The 23799-nt window shown below is 48.5% G+C and overlaps 1 protein-coding gene across 8 annotated transcripts in view; it reads left to right on the forward strand.

Annotated features, from left to right (window-relative positions):
• The first annotated feature begins 2535 nt into the window (after positions 1–2535).
• The window catches only part of ELMO2 (engulfment and cell motility 2), a 35231-nt gene continuing 13967 nt past the window's right edge, over positions 2536–23799 (forward strand). For 2 of the 8 annotated variants that reach the window (XM_036244410.1, XM_036244412.1), the window contains exons 1-8: positions 13039–13116; positions 13412–13452; positions 13915–13987; positions 14361–14411; positions 17728–17909; positions 19416–19515; positions 20576–20727; positions 21595–21673. In XM_036244410.1, the coding sequence (XP_036100303.1) occupies positions 13039–13116; positions 13412–13452; positions 13915–13987; positions 14361–14411; positions 17728–17909; positions 19416–19515; positions 20576–20727; positions 21595–21673 (756 nt within the window). Of the gene's footprint in view, positions 2591–12988; positions 13117–13411; positions 13453–13914; positions 13988–14360; positions 14412–14535; positions 14744–15636; positions 15756–17727; positions 17910–19415; positions 19516–20575; positions 20728–21594; positions 21674–22856; positions 22893–23799 lie in introns of those variants that run through there. The other 6 variants (XM_036244416.1, XM_036244409.1, XM_036244411.1 and 3 more) reach the window with 6 other exon arrangements.

Raw genomic sequence — 23799 nt, forward strand, 5'->3', positions numbered from 1 at the left:
ACTCTTGTGCCAGGACTTCAACATTGATCAAAGAAAGATCAATAAAGGGGAGAAAAAGGTGGAACTAATCCATTTTGTCCATCTAAACACTCAAAGCATCTCCAGTCTCTGTTCTTTTCTACGCCTGGTTCTCCAGCTTCCTGCCACCTCTGTGAATTCACCACTTGCCTGCCAATAAACTCCTTTCCTGCTCAAGTTAGCCAGAATTGGTTCTGACTTGCAGTTTAAGAATCGGCACTGGCATATCAGGAACAAAACAACAGAACGAAGTATTGTAAAGCTAAAGGGAATGATTTGTTCCTGTTATAAACTATACACCGAGCAGGGCCAGGACTAGGGCGAGACACCGCAGACACAAGATTCAGGGAGGCTTTTACTCTCAGAGCTGTGTGAGTGCAGGGCTGGCTCTAAGGAGCAGGTGCCTCCCTCCGAAAAAAAAAAAGGCAGTGGCTTAAAGAACAAAGATTCCTTCTCTCTCACAGAAGGGCGTGAAGTGCTCCATGCAATCATTCTGGGAGGGACGCTGGCACCTTCTAGCTGTGGCCCTCTCCTCCCCCAGAACATCCTCATCATCATAAGGTTAAGGCTGGGCCTAGCCAGGGAGAAGCAGGGAGGAGGCAGGCCCTCTGACTAAGGGCCGTGCCTGAAGTTTCACCCATCATGTCCGCTGGCGAGGACTTCGTTACTCACTGCAAGGGAGACTGGGAAGTGAACACAAACTGAGCAGCCACGTGACTGTGGAAGGCAGGGAGAAGGTGGACAGTTAGGTTCCACTGCAGTCACGGCCCGCAGGGAACCTATTTGCCAGCCGATTCTATTGTCTGTGATATTAAAGGCTGCGAGGTATAAGTACGATGGGGAGAGGTGTTCATGGGCTGGCGTACTGTGGGAGAATGTGCCTGAGGAGTAACCCCTGGGCTGGGAAAAAGGTAAAATGAGCACGGCCAGTCGTCCCGCCAGGGGACAGGGAGGAGATCTGCTGGACCCAAGTAGAGAGCGCTCATGTAATCTCACAACACACTGTGGGAGACAGAGGATGTGGGATGAGGAAAGCTGGATCTGACTTCCGGTTCCTGGGTTAACCTCGGGTCAGTCCTTAACCTTGACATGCCTTAGATTGCTCCTTTGTGAAATGATAAGGATGATAACAGCATCATCAACAATGATAATACATTAATAAGAAACAATGGCAGTACAAAAAGTAACAATGTGGATGTGAGGATCCCGCAAAGCCATGGTCTATGAAAGGCTTTGGTATGCAGCAAAGTGTAGAGCAGGGGCCGGCAAACTACCGCCACAGGCCACCACCCATGTTGTAAATAAAAGTTGCAATAGAACGTAATCATTTGTTCCTGTAGTGTCTGTGGCTGCTCTCACACTACAAAAACACAGTTGGGTGGTTGTGACAGGGATCATGTGACCAAAAGTATTTCCTCTCTGGACCTTTATGGACAATTTTCGGCAAGGACTGTAGTGATGTCAGCTATTACTGAGCCTCAACTTCCTTGGACATTATTTTATGCACTAGTAAAACATGACTAACAAAAATCATCTTCAATTCCAAGATGCTTTGAGGACCAAATGAAACAACATATGTAAAACTGCTTTGCAGGCTGTTAAGTGCCATATAAATGGCAGTCATGATTTAGTTCCTTTGCTGAGTATCAGTTGCATGATTTAGTCTCTGCTGAGCATCTGTAAAACAGACAACCACAGACCTCCCTCCCCGAGTTGTAAGCATCTGTGAGCCAAAATGGTTAAAGCGTAAACTTTGGAATCAAACAGGCTCAAGCTGGTGTCTTGCTCCGCCCGTACCAGCTGTATGATCTCTGGCCCTCTCGGAGCATCGGTTTCCTCATCTGTAACAAGGGGATCCGCTTTATACCTGCCCCAGAGCTGCTGTGAGACAACACGAGGCAGGCCTTGGCGTCCTGCGGGCCTCGTTCCCATGGCTGTTGCAGTAACGAGTGCCACCGCCCACGGGTCTCTATCACCAGTACAGCTGAGCTGTATCCCTCTGCCTCTGCTCAGCGCCCACGGTCAGCTCTGGGTGCCGGTCTAATTAGCTCCATCTCGTTGGTGAGCATGCTCACAGACTCTGACACGACTGTCACCTCCCACGCACTTATCCCCTCTGCTGGGCACAGGTCTGAGTGCCACCAGAGGACAGGCTTAGCCCTCAAAACCTCTGCTTTGTCACATGGAATCAAAGCCTTTTCCTTCACTCCCGGGCTGTATCAAAAGAAAAGTTTGAAGGGGAAGAAATGCTGTCTCTTGCATTTGCTGAGAAATCCCTTCCCCCTGATCTCATAACCCGCAAGGGAGAAAGGCAGCCTGTTTCTTTAAGAGGCCTCCGCTAGCGGGGCGGGGACCGCCGGCGTTTCCCGCGACAGCTGAGCCCACCCTTTCTTGACTGACAAGCAAACAACCTAATTGAAGAGAGAGAGATCATCGTGACGGCGAAGCGGAGCAATAGAAACCCGGGTTGGCCCGCGCTGGGCGGGGTCTCGGGAAGGCGGGGCGGGCGGAGGCTGGAGGAGCCGCGGCGGCGAGAGCCCAGCGCGGGAGCAGGGCCTAGGTCCGCGCCCAGGTGAGTAACGAGCGCGGGCAGTCGGGTGGTGGCGGGCTGCGGAGAAGGGCCTGACCCTAAGGACGCAGCGAGGAGAAGCGAGGTCGAGCTAGGAAGGGGGCCGGGGCTGCTGTGTGCTTCTGCCCTGGGGGCTGAGGGGCTGGAGAGGGCGGGCCTGGGCGGCACTGCGCGGGTTCGGCAGGCCCCCGAGGGGTCGTGGCCCAGCTGAGTCTGCCCGGCCCGAGGGGGCCCCAGTTCCTGACCAGGAAGGGGAGTCGCGTGCGAGAGAGGGCGGGCCAGGCCTTGAGCAGCGGGGGCTGCGTCGCCCGAGGGAGGAGGAGGAGGAGGAGGAGGGAGTCCGGGGGCGCGACGGGAAGGTGCGGGGCGAGGAGAGGGGCAGGATGGGGGAGGGCTCAGGAGGAACCTGGAGAGTGCTTGCGGCTGGGTGGCACAAGTTCGAAGCCTGGGAGTTTTTCATGACACCCCGCGACACACACAGACACTGCTCATCACCCCGCCCGCCAGTCGGGCCGGCCCAGTAGCCCGCATCCCGTCCACTTTGCATCTTTTCGCCTCCCTCTCAGTTCAGGCCTCGCATCTGGACTGTTCCAGCGCCCAGCGGACCCGCTCCCCTGCACTCGGGCCGCTCTCTCGTGGGCCTCGGCCGTGGCCAAAGGGCTCTTTTCAAAATGCAGATCAGATCCGGACCCTCTGCTAATTAAAGCTGGCGGGCTTCCCACCTCTTGTAGGGTCAGCCCAGATCCTCATCCAAGCCCTGGAGATCTGGCCCCTCTGACCTTTCCCTCCTTCCAGTCCATGAATCCCTCTTGCTCAGTCCTCTCCTCACACTGCAAATCCAGCCCTGGCTGCCCTCGGGGTCTTTACCCTGAAGACCTCCTTCCCCCTGGGCCTCTCTTCTCACCCGACTTCTCCAGTCAACTCTCCATCCTTCAGCTCTCCATTCAAGTATCACTTCCTCCAGAGGCATCTGCGTCCCTGACTCCCCCACTGGGTGAATTCCCCACTTTCATCACCCCGTGTACTTCTCCTTCACCACACTTGCACAGCTGCAGTTTTACTTTAATTTAGGAAAGTACTAATGTCTGCCTGGCCCACCAGACAATAAGGTCCACAAGGGCAAAGTGTCTGCTGTTGCTCCTTGTACCTCCAGCATCTTGCACAGGGCCAGGCACTGTGAATATTCATTTAAAAAATGAATGGAGGACCTGGCTTTGGCAGGAGGCAGGGTGTGGTCCCCCCCCCCCCATGTCCTACCAGTGGGGGGAGGAAACCAATAATGGAATACTTTTCTGTGCCACGCTCTGCGCTACAGCAGTGCTGTCCAGTAGAAATACGATGCAGTATATGTAATTTAAAATTTTTTAGTAGCCACGTTAAAAAGAAACAGGTGAAATTAATTTTTGTAGTATGTATTTACTTAACCTAATATTATCCAAATTATTATTTTTCCACTGAATTTTACATGGAGTAGAAGAGAAGGAGGGAGGAAGGGAGGGAGAGAGAGAGAGAGAAACATCAATGTGAGAAAGACACATCGATTAGTTACCTCCCAAACATCCCTGACCGGGCTGGGGATGGAACCTGCAACCCAGGTACATGCCCCTGATGAGGAATCAAACCCATGACCCTTTGGTCCGAGGGCTGACGCTCTAACCACTGAGTCATATCAGCCAGGGCATTCCAAAATATTATTTTGACATGTAATCAATATAAAAACATTATTAATGAGGTATGTCACATTTTTGTGTGTGTACTGTCTTTAAAATCTGGTGTGTTTTACACATATAGCCCATCTCAGTATGTGGCAACCATATTGCAAATGCTCGGTAGCCACAGGCGCGAGGGGCTGCTGTGTTGGGCTGTGCAGTGCTAGGAGCGTTATATACCTGTGGCATTTTATCCCCTTTAGAGTCTTTTGAGGAAATTATTGTTATCTGCACTTTAGTAGTAAAAATAATGCAGCTCCTAAAAGTCACCTTGCCTGCCAGCAATCGTCCTAGATGTTGTGAGTGGAGGAAGCAAGATTAGGACTGGGACCCCCATCTGTTAGTATGGAGTCTTTCTATACCCCTTCTGCCTGTAGGAGGTGCCAAGGAAGTTTAGGGGTGCAGGAAGTGGGAACGAAACATTGGAAACAGTGGTACTGTGGGTATATTGCACATTCTATCTCGTTCCATGCAGAGATAATGTGTCTGGATACCTTAGTACCACCTGCCTAAGTGGCTCAGCAACAAGTGTATTTGATGCAGTTGAAGGAAACACCTGCCTTCTTTGACCCAGTCCCTGTACCTCAGTGCAGCCTGCACCAACTCAGCCTGGTCCCAGGATCTGGGTAGAACAATGTACGCACCCTGCAGTACCTCAAAGGTGCGGGGAGTGCTAGGCTTGAGTTAACAGTCTGGTCCTTCAGTTCAGTAATTGCTCATTGAGTGAGGCTCTCGGTGCTGTGAGGCCAGCACGGTTCTAGGCCATTTAGGGTGACTGGGGAGTATAAGTCACAGCCTTCGTCTTCAAGATGCTTATCGTGTACTTGGGAAGACAAGACTAGATTACAGAATGATTAGATGCTGTGCAAGACACCAAGGTGTGTGATGAAGAACTAGAATCAGTGGTGTGCAGAGACTGCAAAGTGGTTGTCTAAGCCAAGCTGTGTAATGTGTGTGAAAGTGTTTAATTTTAATTCTTTAGGCAGGATGAGCACTTTGTGGTTTGCCACAGTCCCTACATAGGTGCTACTTGACGTATTTACTTACCTGCCTGGCTGCTTAAGGCATCTGAATTTGTAACCCCATTAGACATGCTGGTTTTCCTTGAGTTACTAGAAGAGATTTGTTGAGCACCTGTTGGCCACAGCTCTCTAACTGACTTAAACTCTCCAAGGTTATTCTGCTAGAAGAAAAGAATAATAATGATAATAATAATAGAACAACACCACCAGCAGTGCTTTGCCTCTTGTATTGATTTTCCTCCCTTTCACATATCTTCTCTCATTTTGTCATCATTATACTTCAGCCTGGCAAATAGGGCTCTTTGATGCTGGGGAAACATGGTTACAGTGTTTTTGCAATTTCAATTTCACACAGTTGGAATTCTGCTTATTCTGTGTCAGGTATTATGTTTAAATAGTTTACCTATGTTATCCCACTTAATGTTTACAACAACTTTATAGAGTAGGATTGATGCTAATCCCCATTTTGTAGATAAGCACATTCATTGTTAGAGCTGGGACCCAAATCCAGGTTTGTCCCACTCCAAAACACATGCTTCTAACTGCTAAGCTATACTGTCTCACTAGAAGGTCAGGTAGGAAGAGATGTCAGAAACATCAAGTGCAATCCCGTCACGTAGATCAGGACCTGAGGTCCAGCGAGGCTTGTGCTTGTAAGCAGTCAGGTCTCCTGTGCCCCAGTGGGGAGGACTAACCCAGAAGTGGAGGCCTACGCCTTCTTTTGTCCCTAACTGGTAGTGTAGCCTTGCCAGTTCTCTGGACCTCAGTTCCCTTATTTATAAAACGAGAGGGCTTGGCCTGATTTAACAAAAACAATGCTGTGTTGTTAGGGTTGATATTGAAGGAGTCAGGCTCACAGCCCGGATTTCAGTCCTAACCCAGGACTCTTAACTCCCCACACTCTCTCCTTACAGCTCTGCCTCCTGGTTGCAACCATGGTAGAAGGGAAACAGTCTCTTAAAGGTCATCTGATTTTCCACCTCAGTTTCTGTTTCCTTTGATTTCTAAAAACTGAAGCAAGTGATCTGTAGACACTGACCCCTTCTAAATCTTTTTCCGCAGTTATGATAGGGTTTTGCAGAGTTCCAGGCAATGGATAATCCTCTGTTATTGATGTTTTTATTTTATTTTAAAGGAGTTAGGTCTAGGGGCGTCCTGGAGGGTATTTTTGGTATGGAAATCTTCGGGCACAGCTGTTTACTGGGCACTGTGCTGTGGCTTTGGGGGAGTAGACACGGGTTTGATGAGTTCCTGTCTTCAAATTGCTGACCATCCTGGAGCTGTGGCTCTCAACCCTGGCACCCATTAGACTCACCTGGGAGAGTGTCTCAGGACTGTGGAGTGGGCTTGAACCCCTGGTCGAGAGCTGCTTGTCTGATGTTGAAGTGCATGTGAACCCCCCAGGGGACCTGTTTGAAGGCAGATTCTGAGGCAGTGGATGATTCTGCGTTCCTGTGGGCTCCCAAGCAGTGCTGATGCTGCTGGTGTGCAAATCATACTGTGAGTAGCAGGAGAAGACACTGCCCGTAGAGAACTCACAGTCAGTGGGATTGTGAAGGTCTGTATAAAAGACTCGGGGCGCAGATGAGGGCACAGGGTGACAGACTAGGAATACACTTAGATGAGTGATTATCTGAGCTGGGTCTTGAAGGATGAGTAGGAGTTTATCAGCTGAACATGGTGAAGGGAAGCAAAAGTCCAGACTTAGAGGAGCATGGTGTTTGAGGGAACAAAGTAGCCTGCTTGACAGATGTAACATCTACAAGGAAGAGGCTGAAAGCCACAGGGAACTGGAGTGAGCCAAATGCCCTGCTGAGGGGTGTAAGCGTAGGACTATTCTGTAAGTATAGGACTATTCTATTCTGTGTGTACAGGACTGTTGTGGTAGGTTTCTAAGCAGCATAAGGGAGACCTAGGCGATTCTTAGGGTAGGTGTTAAGCGGAAGAAGCCCAAACAGTTACCCTGTTCCACACCCTTCCTCACCACACTTTGTCTTTATCTAACTTAGTGGCTTTTAACCACGTATTTGAGTAAGTCCTGTGTCCAACACATTTCAACAAAAGAAGAAACCTCAGCTGTTTCTCAGCATTTCTAGCAGTGAATGTCAGAACATGAATCCTTGCCCACCGAATTCCCCTCCCCTCTTCCTCAGAGCCTCATCATCATTCAGTGGTTGGAACTAAGGGAAGTTGAGTCACTTCTCAGATGAGAAGATCTGAGGGAGAAGCCTCTACTGAGATTGCACTCTTGATTAGAATGATGGTGTGACCCCTAGTTACCTTCCTGGTGCAGCATATTCTGCTGCAGGAAACAAACCAAATGTATCCCTGCCTCCCCCACGGAATCAGAAGCAAAAGAACAGAACAAAGAGCACTAGGCAATCCCATCCTTAAAGGCAAGGGGGGAGGGGAGAGCTGGAAACCTCTGGCATTCTTCATTCTGAATTCCTTACTAATGGGAAGGGATAGTCTTTCACTTCCTTTCCTATGAAGGGCTGTCCAACCTCTGCTAGAGTCCAGCTCCATGAAGGAGTCACTGCATGGGCGATAGACTGAGAAAGCTCCGTGGTGCTGATTTGACAAGCACACCTTCCAGAAGCCACCTAGAGAATGCTTCATTGGAGACACCAACGTTGCTGTTCTTCCCTTGTTGCCCCAGCTTTGCCTTTGAAAACCTGGGCTTTCAATTCTCCTGTCTTAGAGAATTACCTTCTTCAGATCAGTGTGTACCTCTCTCCTGTTTTGCGGCATCTTGAGTTTTCCAATATAAAGTATTACTGTATACCCGTAATAATTCCAAGGGGGGGGGGGAGGCAAGGGATGGAAAGTCGTGTAATCTGAAGAGGCATTTTACTTCTTTGCCCCTGGGCCTGGATGTGGAGCTACAGTTCTCTTGTCCTGACTCTTCGCTAGTGAGTTCTATAGTATTGCTGAGTGGTAGAGCAAGAGGCTATTTATAACCCCGAGAATTTTGCAATGTTATTGAATTGCTTCGACCTAATTTCTACTTCCTTTCTAAAATGAAAATGAAAAGAGTAAGCAAACAAGTGCTGGTAGAGTTCCCCACAGGAGATCCTTTATCTTGGGAAGACTGGCGAATATTGTGACTTCTATTCCCCTATCTCCTGACATTTCTTAGGGAGAAAAGCAGGACATTCCCCTTTTTCTTTTAACTAGAGTCAGGGGTACCAAATCTGATTTTCCAGTGAAACCCATTCTAATGTTAGATATGAAAACAAAACTTTAAACAATGGAATACTGTGTAGTCGGGAGGTGGTGGGACATGAGGGGAACATCAGGCAACTGGGACAATTCCTGCCAGCCCCCTTCCATGTAGAGCCAGCCAGTGCATAGGTGTTGAAGCAGTCAGAGCTGGTGGATTTGAGCGGACACAGGTGCTCACTGAACTATAACTGTGTGCCAGGTGCTATGCTAGGTTATGAGACCACAGGGGTGTTGCTGCCCTGGAGGAGGAGATATCAGAAAGAGAGATGTGTAAATCCTATTTTGTTTTGCTAAGGAAAATTAGGGAAAGCCAAGAATGGTACAGAGAGGAAGTGAAGTATGAGCTGGGCTTTGGCGCTTGAATAGGAGCTCTTTTGATGGTCAAAGGAAGGAAGAGAATGTGCAAAGTTACAGAGGAAATGAAGGAATATGGCCTACCTCATAGAAATAGCAAGGTTAAATGAATTAATATTTGCAAAGACCTTAGAACAGTACCATAGCACTATGTAATTGTCAGCTAATGTCATCACTATCAAAGGAATTCTTATGTAGAGGGAAGAAAACTAACTTTGAAGTCCTAAGACCTAGCCTCGTGACCCAGTTCTGAGGTGGAGGCATATGGAAGACAAGTTTCTCAATCCATCTGAGCTTCAATTACCTCACCTGTAAAATAGGGGTGATTTTCAGGGTTCTTGTGAGCATCAGCTATAATAATGCTGTAGAGTGAGTGATCAACTATAAAGAGGCATCTACACATAACTATTACATACAGATGATTGCTATAAAGTCACCATGTAACTGCTCTGTTTCAAACAAGCCAGACTTATCTGGGTTCTGCTCTTCATTAATTCAGCCAGTGTTCATTAAGGGCCTGCTTGATGCATCACCTTAGGCCTAGTGTGCTGGTGTCTATTCAGACCTCCATTTTAGAGTTCCTTCAAAGCTCGAGGTCAATCTTACTGTAAGACTTTTTAGCTGCAATGAACAGAAATGCAGGCTAGTTTAATTTAAAGGAGTTTTATTGGCATGAGACAGGGGAACTTCCGGTACTGCAAGTGTGGGAGGTGTAGCCATGGAATCTCGAAAGTCCTCAGGCAGTGGTTTCTTCCATCTCTTCCTGGGACTTTGTGGTTTCTGGTTTCTAGTCTCCACTCGTCTGTATATTTCTGGATTCTTTATGCAGAGCAGCTTCCTCTGCAAGGCGCTTGGTTTTTGCTTCTCCATGTCTTTGGCTTATGAATGGCCTCGGCTTGCCATGGTACCTGCTCTGAAGCTGACTATGATCTTTCTGTTCCAGGGCCTATTGCCACCCAACTCCCTTTAAGCCTGTGTCTGTGAGGTCAGGAGAAAGATTGGACTAGTCCAGCTAAGGCTGAGTGCACACCTCGGTGCCTTCAGCGATAGTGGTGTTGGGAAGAGGTCATTCAACACACCGGGCTGTTTGGGCTTTGTGGGAATGGGCAGAGTTACCGAGAATGAGATTTAAAGTATCTCTGGAATAGTCTTGGTGGTTGCAAATCTCCAAGCTTGAAAATGGATATAAATTTTTGGAATAGCCAGGGATCATTCAGGGCTCACTTGAAGAAAGAAAGAATCGATCAACCTAGGAAATGCCTTATGGGTCAAAGTAATGTGGAACTGTAAATCAATGAGCTTTTGCTTGTTTATCTCCGACAGTATCCAGAAAGGAGTTCCAAAAATATGATTTGTTTCTTAGCAGCAACATCGAAATAAGGGTTTAGCTTCTTTGGGTGAGGACTTTGAAATGGGCAACCTGTGTTCGAATTTTTAAGTTCTACTCTAGAAGCAGGGACTTTTAGACTTAGAAGGCATCTCATACATGCTTTGGTTTAACGTACACACCTCACAGAGGAAGAAAACTGAGACTGGGGTAAGAGGCATGTGCACATCACCCAGACGCAGTACGGGAACTGGGACTCGGTCCTGAGTCCTTTGGCTCTCAGTCCAGCTGCTCTTCAGCGGGGAGAATCGTCTCAGCCCGCCGCTCTTGCTGTTGTCCTTGTGCGGTCTGCTTCTGTGAAATTCAAGGAGAACTAACGAATGTCTAGGGAGGCTTACCGCTCAGTTCCATGTATATAAAGTACAAAAGCAGGCAAAGTGGTAGAAGTTGGAAAGACGTCCCCTCTTGGAGGGCTGGAAGGTAGGGGATTGACTGGAATGATGTAGGAGGGAATTTTCACAGGTAATGAAATGTTCAATCTGTAATACTTTCAACAATTAAAAAAAAAAGAATGTTCAAAGTCTTGTTTTAGTTGGGGGTTACAGGGACGAATGTACTCCTATTATATATATTATATGTTATATATTTATATATAAAATAGAAGTTTATATCTATATATAATAGAAATGTATATAAAAGCTCTGTCATTTTATTGTTTGTAAATGACATCTCAGTTTCTAAAGATGATCTCACAACTGACAGTCATGCCCCTAATGAAGGCAGGCTTACTGATAAGGACCAGATGCCTGCCCTAGCACCATAGGTCTGTGGCGCCACCCTGCCTGGCCATGTCACTGGAGCAGAGCATTTCAACCAGGGGTTATTCTTATGGGGCCAGTTTCTACTCAGACATTTGCTGTGTGTCTAAGCACATAAAAATTACACATGAAAAATTCTGCTTGGAGCTGCAGGAGTTGTGGAAGCTTGAGGGGCCATTAGGCCAGCCCACTTCAGTCCCTTTAGGCTTGATTTGGTGGCAGTGAACAGAAATTTAGGCAGGCTCAGTGGGGAGGGGGAGAGCATTGGCCAAAGTTAGCTCCAGCTTCTGTCCCTTCACTACTTATTAGCTGGGTGAACTCGGGCAACTTCACCAGACTCTGAGCTTCATTTTGTCATCTTCACAGGGAGGTAATGATCCTACTCTGCCTGCTTCATAAGGCTGCTGGAAGGATTCAGCAAACTAAGCGAAAGCACTTGGGAAACCATCTCTTTTACATGGTCGTGTTCTGGAAATGCTTGTATTTTTGACAGTTGACCTCTGAAGCAGCCTTTCCTGATCAGGAAATGAAAGCTTCTCTCCTTCTGAGACCCGTGGTTTACAGGGGACAGGGCTTTTACCCCTTTCACCATGCCTGCCAGGCCGAGAACTGCCCTTGGTGTTTGGGCGGGGAATGGGCAGTATACAGGAACTACAGCCCAGCAACAGCTCTGCTGCGTGAACTGCGGGCGAGGGGCTGAACCTGGAGGGGACAGGAGAAAGGTCTTTTTCATGAAGAGGGAGGCCTCTCCTGAACCTGTAGGCAAGGAGTATACATTTGCAGGAAAGAGTCCATCGGTGAAGTGACTTCCCTTCATCAGACCTCGGAGAGAGAAAGCTCTAGCTACTGCTTGGAATACCACTAAGCGAGCAGAGTTGCCTAGGATATCGGTCACATGGGCACATCTTCCAGACTGGTTCAAAATGATTTATTTCCTTTATTTTGGAGAGAAATGGGGGAGGAGGTCAGAGGTACTTCCGAAGCCTTGTCCTTCTCCAGAGGCCTTTGTATGAGGGCACCCTCACCTCCCTACACTTGAGCTCTCAGCAGCTCTTGCCCTTGGTGATAGCAACCAAAATAGCATTTCCTGTCCCTTTTCTCTCTCCCATTTTCTGAACTCTGGATCATCCCACACAGAGAAGGCTCCACATCGTGTCCTTTGAGTGGGAGGGAGTGGCAGCAATAACTAGGGAGGAGGCAAGAGAGCATGTGGCCGGGATCTGCTGACACTGGGATCTTCCCGGATTGACTGCACAACAGAAGGAGGCTGGCTTCTCCAGCTAACTGCTCAACCAAGAGGAGGCTGTGTCTGTTCTTATCCGTCTCCGAGCATATGCTTCCCTCTCCAGGTCCCAAGCCAGGAATTTGCAGTACATGTGCTCTGCCAGAGTCCTCCCGACCCGTAAGCAGAAGTGCCACGTTGGCAGATCTCGCTGCTGGCTGATCTGCAGTTGATAGATAGGTTTGTCCCATTTCTCCTTGCTGATTTCGTCTAAAGAGACAAAAAGCCCAAGAGAGGTTGTGGTGTGATCTAGAAAAATTCTAAGTCATTCCATGTGTTTGGCCTTTGGACATTGTCTGTCTTCCTGTTCTCCAAAATATCTAACAAGAGTGAAAAGTAAAGGCAGCCCTGGCCAGTTTGGCTCAGCGGTTAGAGCATCGGCCTGCGGTCCAGAGAGACCCGGGTTCGGTTCTCGCTAAGGGCACGTACCTCGGTTGCAGTTTGTCCCTGGCCCTGGTTGGGTCGTGCAGGTGGCCCTTTGATGTGTCCCTTTCACGTCGATGTTTCTCTCTCTCTCTCTCTCTCTCTCTCCCTCTCCCTCTCTCTCCCTCCTGCTCTGTCTGAACAAAAAATGAATAAAATGTCCTCGGGTAAGGATTAAAAAAAAAAAAAAGTGAAGGCAAACTCTGTGACTTTTCCCTTCTTTCTGATTCTTTCTCCCCAGGCAGCCGTGTCTGTGTGTGCGTCTTGGAGAAGCAGGGCCCATTGGGAACAATGCCACCACCATCAGATATTGTCAAAGTGGCCATTGAGTGGCCAGGTGCTAATGCTCAGCTCCTTGAAATCGACCAGGTAAGCTCCTGAAATGAGAAACAGTGATGCAAGGAGAGGGATCTGGGAGATGCATGGCAGAGGATGTCTTTAGGGATGAGGACCACCGGCATCAGGAGTAAGAACCAGCAACAGGAAAGCTGAGGCCTGCCCTACCCTGTGGAAGGTTGGTTACCATGGTTTGGGAAAGGCTGCCTCTCAGCACAAGCTATCAGGGAAGAAGTCTGCTGGGGCCCCAGGTTGATCCTGCTGGGCAGCCCTGCATCGGAACCTTGGCACGAGGAGGACGTGGTTGAAAGATCTCTCTTTCTTTCAGAAACGGCCGCTGGCATCCATCATCAAGGAAGTTTGCGATGGGTAAGCTAAAACTACCTTGTTTTGGATGAAGGCAGGCTGAAGATTAAAGGAGCACTGCCAGGTCTCGCCAGGACTTCTGCTCACGGGCCAGTTAGTAAGGTCCCCAGGGTGGGGCTTTTGTGCATCATTGTCTTACATAGGCAGCATGGCAGTGCGGATATCCCTTAGGTCTATCAGCCTTTAGTTTTCCCTTTAAGCCCAGGAATGCCCTGCCTGAGGTCCTGGTGGGATATGAGGCCCATGCTGAGTTGTATTACCTCCTTTTGTGATGCCAATCTTACATGGTTATCTGTAACCTTGAGGAAGTTATTTTTTTAACATCTCAACCTAATGCTTTGATTTTTGTCCTCCAGTTCTCCAAACTTGCCACCTTGAGCAACTGTACTGAAATTATTTATTTGTAGCTTCTAGATAGGCCCAGAGGAGTGGCCAAACAGGCTGTACTATTTTTCTCTTACACAGGTGGTCACTGCCAAACCCGGAGTATTACACCCTGCGTTATGCAGACGGGCCCCAGCTCTACATCACCGAACAGGTCAGTACAGGGAGAAGCAAATCAGTACAGGCCTTGCTTTGCAGCGAACCACCCCAGGAGACCCGCAGTTTACCTTACTCACATCAGGTAGCTCCCACTCACTGGAGAACGAGCTGCTTCCTGGGCCACTGGGGAGCGCCAGCCCTTGTTCTCCGCGACTGGCTGGAACCCTGTGGTCTGACTTCCTGAGAGCCCAGGTCTTGAAGGGGACCTTAGAAGTTCTGTGCCACGAAAGAAGCAGCAGGAGAAGAGGGCCTGACTCAGGAGCCTCAGTTACTACTCCTTTAAAAATGACAGAAAGCTCTTGTTGATTCAACCTGCTTGCACATTTAATATTTTGTCTCAGTTACTCTTTTTTCTCTCTGCTCCCCAGACTCGCAGTGACATTAAGAATGGGACAATCTTACAGCTGGCCATCTCCCCGGTAGGTACTCTGCTTTCCTTAGAAATTAATTTATTTAACAAACACGCATGAGTATCCACCCTGAGCCAGGCTCTGTTCTAGAAACTAAGACTGTGGAGATTAACAAGTTATTCTTTGCTCACAGCCTGGTTGGGAGTAAACAAACAAATACAACCTATGGCCTTTCTCAAGGATCTTGATGGAAAGTTGCTTATGGAGTTATAGGAACTCAGAAAGGGACCACCTGACTCAGCCTGAGGCTTCCTAGAGAAGGGAACATGTAGTTCAGATGCTGAAGGCTGAGCAAGACTAGCCGAAGAGAGAAGAAAATGAAAAGTGTCTCAGGCAGAGAGGTATGCTTTGTTTGGGGAAGGCAGGGTGCTGGGTGGCTGAGGGCCTGTGGTCATCAGTGAGAAGCCAGGTACTGATGTTCCTGATAAGTTTGAATTTTATCTAGAAGGGAGCGTGGAAACACTGAAGATTTTGAGCAGGAAGGTATATTATGTTCAGATTTGTATTTTAGAAAGATCACTCTAGTGGTAGGGTGGAAGCTGGGCCAAGGAAAGGCAGCTTGGTGGCAGGAGGAAGACTCTCTGAGAAGCTAACGAGGACCATTACCAGCCCCCGAAGGCAAATGGCAATGGAGCCGTAAGAACGGTCACGAAGAATATTTACAGGTAAACTGGGTAAATATGGTAGCACACTGGATTTGGAAGGAAAGGGGAGAATCCAGGATGACCCCTGGCGTCTGTAAGAGCAGTCTTCAAAGATCACTGAGGAAGCAACCAGAGGGGCAGGAAGAAAACCGGAGAGTGAAGTGACTCAGGAGCTGAGGGCAGGCAGAGTGTCGGGATGGGGAGGTGTGGTCTGCAAGGAGCAGGGGGATAAAGTAAACCGAGAAGGGAAAGGCTGTCTGTTGATCTGCGAAGTCATTGGTGAGCTTCCTACAAACCGTTTTGGTGAGGTGACAACCAGATTACTGTGGACTGAGTAAAAAGAAGTGAGAATCTCAAGTTTATCACATTATCAAGAAACTTGGTTATAAAAGGGAGTAGATGGAGGTGGTGGTAACTTCAAAATGTGGAGTCCAAAAGATATGCTCTTTAGAACAAGGTAAAACATTCCAGTGTCTGAATATCAACAAATTTGACAAAGACACAGTGAAAGGTCTCCCTCCCACTCCCCTTCCTCCTCTACCCAGTTCCCTACCTCCTCGACCCTTCACAGTTGTTAACTTCCGTTGCAGTTCTTGTGTGCCCTTGCAGATCTGTTCAGGTGGAGGAGGGGAAGGCTGACAGCGCAGGAAAGGGGGCAATAAATGGAACAGACCCTCCTGAGTCAGGACGGCAGGAGCCCAAAGCCCAGGTGGAGGGATGCGCCCTGGCTGCTGGGCCCCGGGGAGGACAGCTGATATGGGGGTAACTTGGGTACATTTGCAGAAAGGCTGCCAGAAAATTAAGGGCATGATGGCACCTGTTTTCTCAATGAAGAGAGAGGCTGGTTGTCTGTGAGGGAGGAAGGCTTGGAGTAATAACAGCCAATATTTCTTCAACACCCAGATTTTGCTAAATACTTTGCATATGTTGTATCCCATAATCCTAGCAAACACCTGAGGAGATGGGCACTCTTAACAGCCCCATTTGGCAGACAAGGAAACTGAGACTTAGAGAGGTTAAATAACTTGCCACTTGTCACACAGCTACAAATGTGGTGGGGCTGTCTCTCCTACCCAGGTCTGTTCGACTCTAGGCCAGTATTCCTACCATCACGTTCTTCTGCTTCCCTCTCTTTTCCTGAACTCATCTTGAGGACTTCATTATTCCCCCCTTAGCTCTGCTAATTTAACATGAGAGCCTGGGAGCTGCTCACCTTTGTAGAAGTGCCCAGCATCTTACAGCCCTCTCTCACTGAGCAGTTGACTTCCCAGAAGCGCCTCTCTGAAGTGCTGTCTCAGGAGGAAGTAACACTTGGAGTTGGAAGTTTCTAAGCGTGATGCAGGCCAGTGCTCTTCAGATTGTTCCCTCCTGTGACCTTTTCTCCTGGAGGACAGTTTCCCGCCGTGGAGTTCTTGGAGGAGGAGTCTGTATCACTGAGAGTAGTGTACTGTTAAGGGCCATCTGTAACAGTTGAGGAGAGGCAAAGGCGAGAGAGATGCACAGGCCCGACTCCTTGGCTGGCAACTGGACTGCTGGGCTTCATTCACATGCTTAGCACTACAAGAAAAAAATAAAGACCACAGGGGCATTTTTGCTCTCAAGACACTCCCGTTCCAACTGAGAATGTTCAGTGGACACACCAGAAATAGAGAAGGATGGAACGGTAAATCGTGAGGCACTGACTGTAGTTAGTAAGGTCAACAAAAGGAAGATCAGTGAGCACTAGGGGGGGATTGTAGCTGTAGCTTGCAGAGTGGAGGCAAGCATTGTGCCAGGAGAAGTTCCCACGTGGGGAGGAGGCTTTGTCACCAGTCATCATCTTCAGAAAGTCATTTTGTTTGTTTGTTTTAAAATTTTTTCTTTATTGATTTTTTTAGAAAGAGAGAGAAACATCGATGAGAGAGAACATCGATTGCCCGCCTCCTCCATGCCCCCCACTGGGGATCAGGCCCACAACCTGGACATGTGCCCTGACCGCAGATTGAACCGCAACCTCTTGGTGCAGGGGCTGACGCTCAACCACTGAGCCACACAGGCCGGGCTCAAAAACCCATTTAGAAATTAACTGCTTCCTGCTCCTTGATATTCTTAGTTTCTGCAGGACTGTCACTTTGAGGAACAATGAAGTGGACTTGAATAGAAAGTTCAAAAAAAATTATGAGGCCTACCACATTTTCAGATTGAAAGGGATCTTCAGGGTCATCGGATTAAATTCTCCACCCAGTGCAGGCATTCCTTTAGTATCATCTTTGACAGATGGTTGTGTAGATTCTCGTTGATCGCTTCCAGTGATCGAGAGCTCATTACTTCAAGAGACAACCTCTTCCACTGTCTGATAGTTTTAATTAATAGAAAACTGCCCTATATGGAACCAGGATCGGTTTCTCTGTGACTTGTCATAGTTAGTGGACTATCGTCTCCAGATCTCTCTTGTATTCCCTCGGTGGGAATTTCTTTAATCCATAGACCATAGAAAGGATATAGATACTACAGATACCACAGTCTTGGCATACTGGTAATTCCCCGATTGATCCAGTGCACATTTATTTAGCAGCTCCTAAGCAGTGGAAAAACAGTTGTGTTTCAGGCTTGGATATCCATAGAAAGGGCCTCAGGGCTATCCACAAAGCAGTCACCTGCCACAAGGAGCAGATGGCAAACACGTGTTCCTGCTCTCACAGTCCCGGGCCGCACGCCAGCTGATGGAGAGGACCCAGTCGTCCAGCATGGAGACCCGGCTGGACGCCATGAAGGAGCTGGCCAAGCTCTCTGCTGACGTGACCTTCGCCACGGAATTCATCAACATGGATGGCATTGTTGTGCTGACGCGGCTGGTGGAAAGTGGAACCAAGCTCTTGTCCCAGTGAGTATTACTGAGGTCTTATTTGGGGCTTTCAGAGGTTTGACACTCTCCACAGGGCATCCAGTTCTCATTTCCATTGAGTCAAATGAGATTTTTGAACACCGTCTGCATACAGAGCAGTGTGCCAAGCACTAGAGCCCACACAGAGGGATATAATTCACTCTTGTGGTCCTATAGTATAGTTGAGCTCTCATAAAATGGTACTGTGCCAAGTGAGTAGTAAAAATAGGGGCCACAGAACTCAGGAAGAGAGAGGTCAGCTCAACACAGACCTGTAAGTTTATGCAAAATGATTGGCCTGATGGAGGTTAGTGAGCAGACTGTCCATTAGGGACGAGAACAGGTGTCTGTCTATTCTTAACCACCCTGTGCCTCCCTCCCTCCTACACGCACACATGCACGCACACACACGCCTTTCTGTTTACCACAGGTTACCCCCTGCCCATTTGCCATCTCCCTGCCACCCATTTTCACAGGGCAGAGGAGATCCAGACACACCACGAACATCTTTACGCTGCTCCAGCGCCAAGATGAATGTGGTGGGGAACTGCCTTGTCATGATCAGCAGGAATAAACATGTTTAGTTTGCCTTCTGAGCCTGTGGAGCCTGAGCTGGCAGAGAGGGAGTCAGAAATCTTTCAGCCAATGGATCAGCTATTGAAATTTTCAGCCAAACCAAACAACTAATCATGGGTATTTGTTTAAGTCCTAGAAAATCTTAAAGCTTTTGCTGTCGTCAGCATTGAGTGCCGCAGTCTCCCAAGAGTACAGGTTGAGAAGGGCCTTTATTTCCTCCTCTTTAAAATGGGGCTAATACCCACCTTGCAGTATTGCCATGAGCATTGTTAATGAGAACGGAACTGAACATGCTTTGTCCATGGGAATGTTGTTAATTATAAAGCACGCTGCAGAAGTAGAACAGATTTAATGTATAAAGAGGAGACAAAGGAGAGAAAACATTGCCATCCTTATTCTCCATCAGTACGATGCTAAGGGCTTTGCATATATTGTCATCTTGCCCCCACCACAATTCTGTGAGATTATCACCATTTTACAGAGGAAGAAATTGAAGTTTGAAAAGACAAAATTTGCACAATTAGCAAACAGCTGAACAGAAATTGAACCCATGTCCAAAGTGTGTACTCTCTGCTGCCTCTAGGCCTAAAAGTAAGTGTGAGATATAAGCTTCCTTAGCTACCCCCACCAAGCGTTGGGGTTTGACAGAGGTCTGCTTGCTCTTGTTCTTGGGAAATAGAGAAGTGATTCTTTTGCCCTGAGATGAGGTGACATGAAGGAAAGACTAATCCCCAGCAGCTCCTACATTTTCAGTGATAGCTGGCTGGACAGAATCTGCTCCACGTCTGCCTAGGTGTTAGTGCAGGCGCTGACTCGGCTGACGGCTCGTGTGGTGCTTACATTGAAATCCATCCCATTGTGGCTGCCTTCACACCTGTTCCCAGTTTTGAATTTTTGTATTATTGTGTGTGTGTTTTGCACATGTCTCAGCTACAGTGAGATGCTGGCATTCACCCTGACTGCCTTCTTAGAGCTCATGGACCATGGCATTGTCTCCTGGGACATGGTTTCCATCACCTTCATTAAGCAGGTGAGGCCTCCAACATTCTGTCTTTCCCTCCTCCCTCAGTCGCCAGTAGTTCTCTAGGCTAAGGTGGAGCTGCAGGCAATACTGCATGCTGGTGAGGGTCAGCTTTCTATCCCTAGGCCAGATTTTCATCCTCGAGCACTGGTCTTCCTGTGGCTCCTGAAAGACTTACTCTGCTGGGCTCTCCCAGCTGAATCTGGCCAAAGTGGCACTGGATCGCCAGTGACCAGCACAACCAGTGCCATCCTCAAGTCCTCTGACCTGCTTCCTGACTCTCCCTTCTCTTTGATGGAAAGTGTTCATTTCATTTGCCTTATATTTACAAGGCTGCCTTCTGTTTGCAAACCTGCCAGGTAGCCTGTTTGAACTGTCAGACTGAGCTCAGTCGGGGGGAGTGAAGACTTCTAGTTTTGCCCTCCTTTCTTCTACTAGGAGGGACAGCATCAGTTCAGAAAACTGAACTAAAACCAATGACTAATATGCCCTATCATTGGCTGGGGACTTTGGGAGCCTCTCCATGCTGGAGCTATTTTGGCAAAAGCGACATGACCATGTATGTGTCAAGGATATTGTAATGAGGATTGGGAAGGATTAGATGACAAGACTGTGAGGTCCTTTCTGCCTCTCCAAGTCTCTGCTGTTCTACGCATGTACAGGGACCCAGTGTGTGTCAGCAGAAGAGTACCTGCAGATAACATGATATCCTCATGTCAGTAAGGTCCTCTGCTTTCTGCAGTTAGCTTTTTCACACCTGGGCCATTATTTTGGAAGCATTAAGCCCTTAGATTTTGAGGAAACACAGTTAACTGGATACTGTAATTTGAAATTGAGTTTTCCATGCCTAGGGAATCCCTGGCACATTGGCCAAGGTAACCATAAACCACCTCGGCACACCTGCCCCAATGTGGGCAGCACGCCTGAGAAGAGAGAGCCTTTGTGGGCTGGCTGCAGAAACCTAAGCCAGCCGGCTCCCATGGGCCCTGTGCGCAAGCAGAGGAAACCTAAGCCCTCCGGCTCCCATGGGCCCTGGGCTCCTAACTTATTTGCCCCTCTCTGGCTTTAGATTGCAGGGTACGTGAGCCAACCCATGGTGGATGTGTCCATCCTTCAGAGGTCTTTGGCCATCCTGGAGAGCATGGTCCTGAACAGCCAGAGTCTGTACCAGAAGATAGCAGAGGAAATCACCGTGGGGCAGCTCATCTCTCACCTCCAGGTGTGAGTAAGGGACCCTGCACCCACCTCCCTTCCCTTGTCTCCTCTCCCCTCAGCCTGCTTCAGTCTTCCAGTACTCCTGCTGCTCTGCTTGTCTTCCAAGCTACTTCCAAGCTTATTCATTCACTCGTCACCTCTTCCACACTATTGCCAGGTTCCTCCCTAATTCAGATCTGATCACATCATGCTCCTGTGTAAAACCCTCTAACTCTCCTTGCCCCTTCGGATACAGTGAAGTTCTTCCCAGTCTTCCGGTACCACCGTGGTGCCAGACAGAATTAGGTGCTTTTCCCCTACGGACCAGACGGTCTCTGTTTGTACCTGTGATAACTCTATTTACATGAAATACTCTATTTTTGTTTTTTTTATCCTCTCCTGAGGACATTTTTCCATTTTTTGTTCAGGTAGAGTGGGAGGGAGAGAGAGGAACAGAGAGAGAGAGAGAGAAACATCGATGTGAAGGGACACATCGAGTGGTTGCCACCCGCACAACCGACCAGGGCCGGGGACAAACTGCAACCGAGGTATATGCCTTTAGCGGGAACCGAACCCGGGTCTCTCAGGACCGCAGGCCGACGCTCTAACCACTGAGCCAAACCGGCCAGGGCGAAATACTCTATTTTTTATGATCTGTCTCCCATTTTAAACGGAGCTCTCTAAGAACAGGGACCAATCGTTTTTGTACCCCCTGCTTTGATTTAAGCAGAAGCTCAATTAGCATTTGTTGAATGAACACTTTAAAAAAGACTTTGGAGACTTAGCCCCAGATTATTATTTGATTACAACCTGTGAGTGATTTTATGAATCATTTCTAAGTCATCTTGTTCGTCACTCTTCTAACCTCGTCTGCCTTCTCTCTCCATTGCACAGCTCCAACCAGGAAATTCAGACCTACGCCATTGCCCTGATTAACGCACTTTTTCTGAAGGCTCCTGAGGACAAGCGACAGGTCTGTGGCTGCCTTTCAAAGCTTTTCATCTGGGCTCTTCCAGGAGAATTCTCACCCGCCCACCCTTTGCTGTGCAGAGATAGAAGCCCAGCCATTTTCCCAAGTCCTTCCCCCGCCCTCTGGTCAGAGCCTATCAGAGCAGCTTTGCTAAGGAAGACGCAGGGGAGAACTAGCAGGGAAACCAGCTGGGGTCTTAAGTCAGAGCAAGGGCCTGCGAACTTGATCCTCTAAACTTTAGGGCCAGAGTGTAAATATTGTTTGCTTTGTGGGCCATATCGTCTGTGTGACAACTGTTCACCCTTGCCGTTGTCACCGAGAGCAACCTGGGACAGTAGGCACATGAATGACTGTGGCCATCTCCAATAAGACCTATTTACACAAACAGGTGACAAACCTAATTTGGCCTGAGTTTGCCTACCCCTAGGTTAGAGGATCAAGAAGGACATCACTGTTTGAGTCCAAGGAAACCGAGACAAATGAGAGCCTTACTTAAGGAGGCAGGAGTGCAGGGACTTGGCACGAAGTTTCATGTGTAAAGATCCTCTGATCCAGGTTCTAAACTTCCTCCTTCCCCTGTGAATTAGCTGGGTGGTGTTATGCACATGGTTCTACTTCTCTGAACCCCAGTTTCCTCACCTGGAACATGGGAGCTACCACACCGGCCCCATTTACTTCACAGGGATATCCTGAGGCAAACCAGACCCTGTTCTACAAGTGAGGACTCCAGGAATCAGCCAAGCAGGGGAATAAGCACTGACCTAAGAGTCCAGGGCCTCGAGACCGAGGACTGTCCCTGCCGCTGGCTGGACACGTGCTTTAACCTCTTCGGGTCTCAGCTTCTCTTCCTGTCAAATGACAGGGCCGGTTTAAAGGATCACTAAGGGTCCTTCCAACACACTTTCTAGATTTCTCTGGTAAAAGCCCAAGTGGTGTGCAAAAGAAAGACTTTTTTTAGTTGTCTGTCAGTACCCTGGGCTCAGGAAGTTGATATTCATGTGGAATCAGGTACAAGCTCCTGGTGGATTCTAGTGGGAGGACCAGGAATGTCTGTGGTTCTGTCTGTCATGTCTCTTTGGATGGCTTTGCTCCGTTAATCTCTTCCTTCCTGGTCCTGTTTTGAATGTAAACTGAAAGCTCATTCTTCCATCTGCTTCTCTCTGTGCTTTTTGCTTTCTGCCGGCAGGACAAGCACCTTAACCCTCTAGACCTGCCTGTCACTGTAAGTAGCACTGCTGTGTGGAAGGGGCCCCGCTCTCATCCAGGTGGGGAGGGCACAGCTGGGCAAGAACCTCATCTCTGATCTGGACGCGCAGGGAACTCCAGGACCCAGGAAAAGGTTGTGTGCTGTGAACCTCACTTGTCAGGACACTCGAGGGCATCCTGCAGATTAGTCACATACAGGATTAAAGCGGTGCCTGTCTCAGGGAATGTGGCCCAGTCTTTCCTTTGTAACTTGCCTCCATGTGGGTCTCTGGTTCAGCCAGGAAAGATCAGATTCAGAAATAGCCTGTGGCTTTCATCTAGATGACACTGTGACGCATCATCTCCCAACTTGGAATGGCAAAGTGTAAAGGTAAATGCACGCCTTTTTGGATGCTTACTAGACCATGGGCATTGAAAAGGCTTAGATAGTTGACAAGAGAGAATTTGGTTGCTTCTTGCTTGTTAGAGGGAGCTTAGAGAGGTCAGCTCTCCAAGGATCTGAAAGAGGATGAGTGCTTCCCCCCGCCAGCCCTGCAGAGGAGCTTTTGGTCTGAGGCCTTTATATTCTAGCAGTAGACCACTGTCTGTGACCCACTTTGTTAGTTGTCCACACTGAGATTTCATCTCAGGTTGACCTCCTACAGCTACCAAGGAAGTTTCTAGGCCGCCTTCCGCCTCCAGTCAGTGTGTGCTCAGGGCATGCAAAGTAAAACCCAGTGTTCCTGGCAGCATCGCCATTTGGAATGTGGCCAGAGACCCAGAGGTGCGGGAGAAGGGCCTTTCAGCTCCGAGGCCACTGCTCCCTGGGAGAGAGGTGTGGCAGTCCCCTCGGGCGATGGGCAGAATTCTCCGTAAAATTAAATTAAGGCAGCGGTTTAGAAAGTGAAGTCATACTAATTAACATTATAAGAAGTGATGGCTGA

This window comes from Molossus molossus, unplaced genomic scaffold (genome assembly GCF_014108415.1).
Source record: "Molossus molossus isolate mMolMol1 unplaced genomic scaffold, mMolMol1.p scaffold_m16_p_6, whole genome shotgun sequence".
Lineage (NCBI taxonomy): Eukaryota > Metazoa > Chordata > Mammalia > Chiroptera > Molossidae > Molossus > Molossus molossus.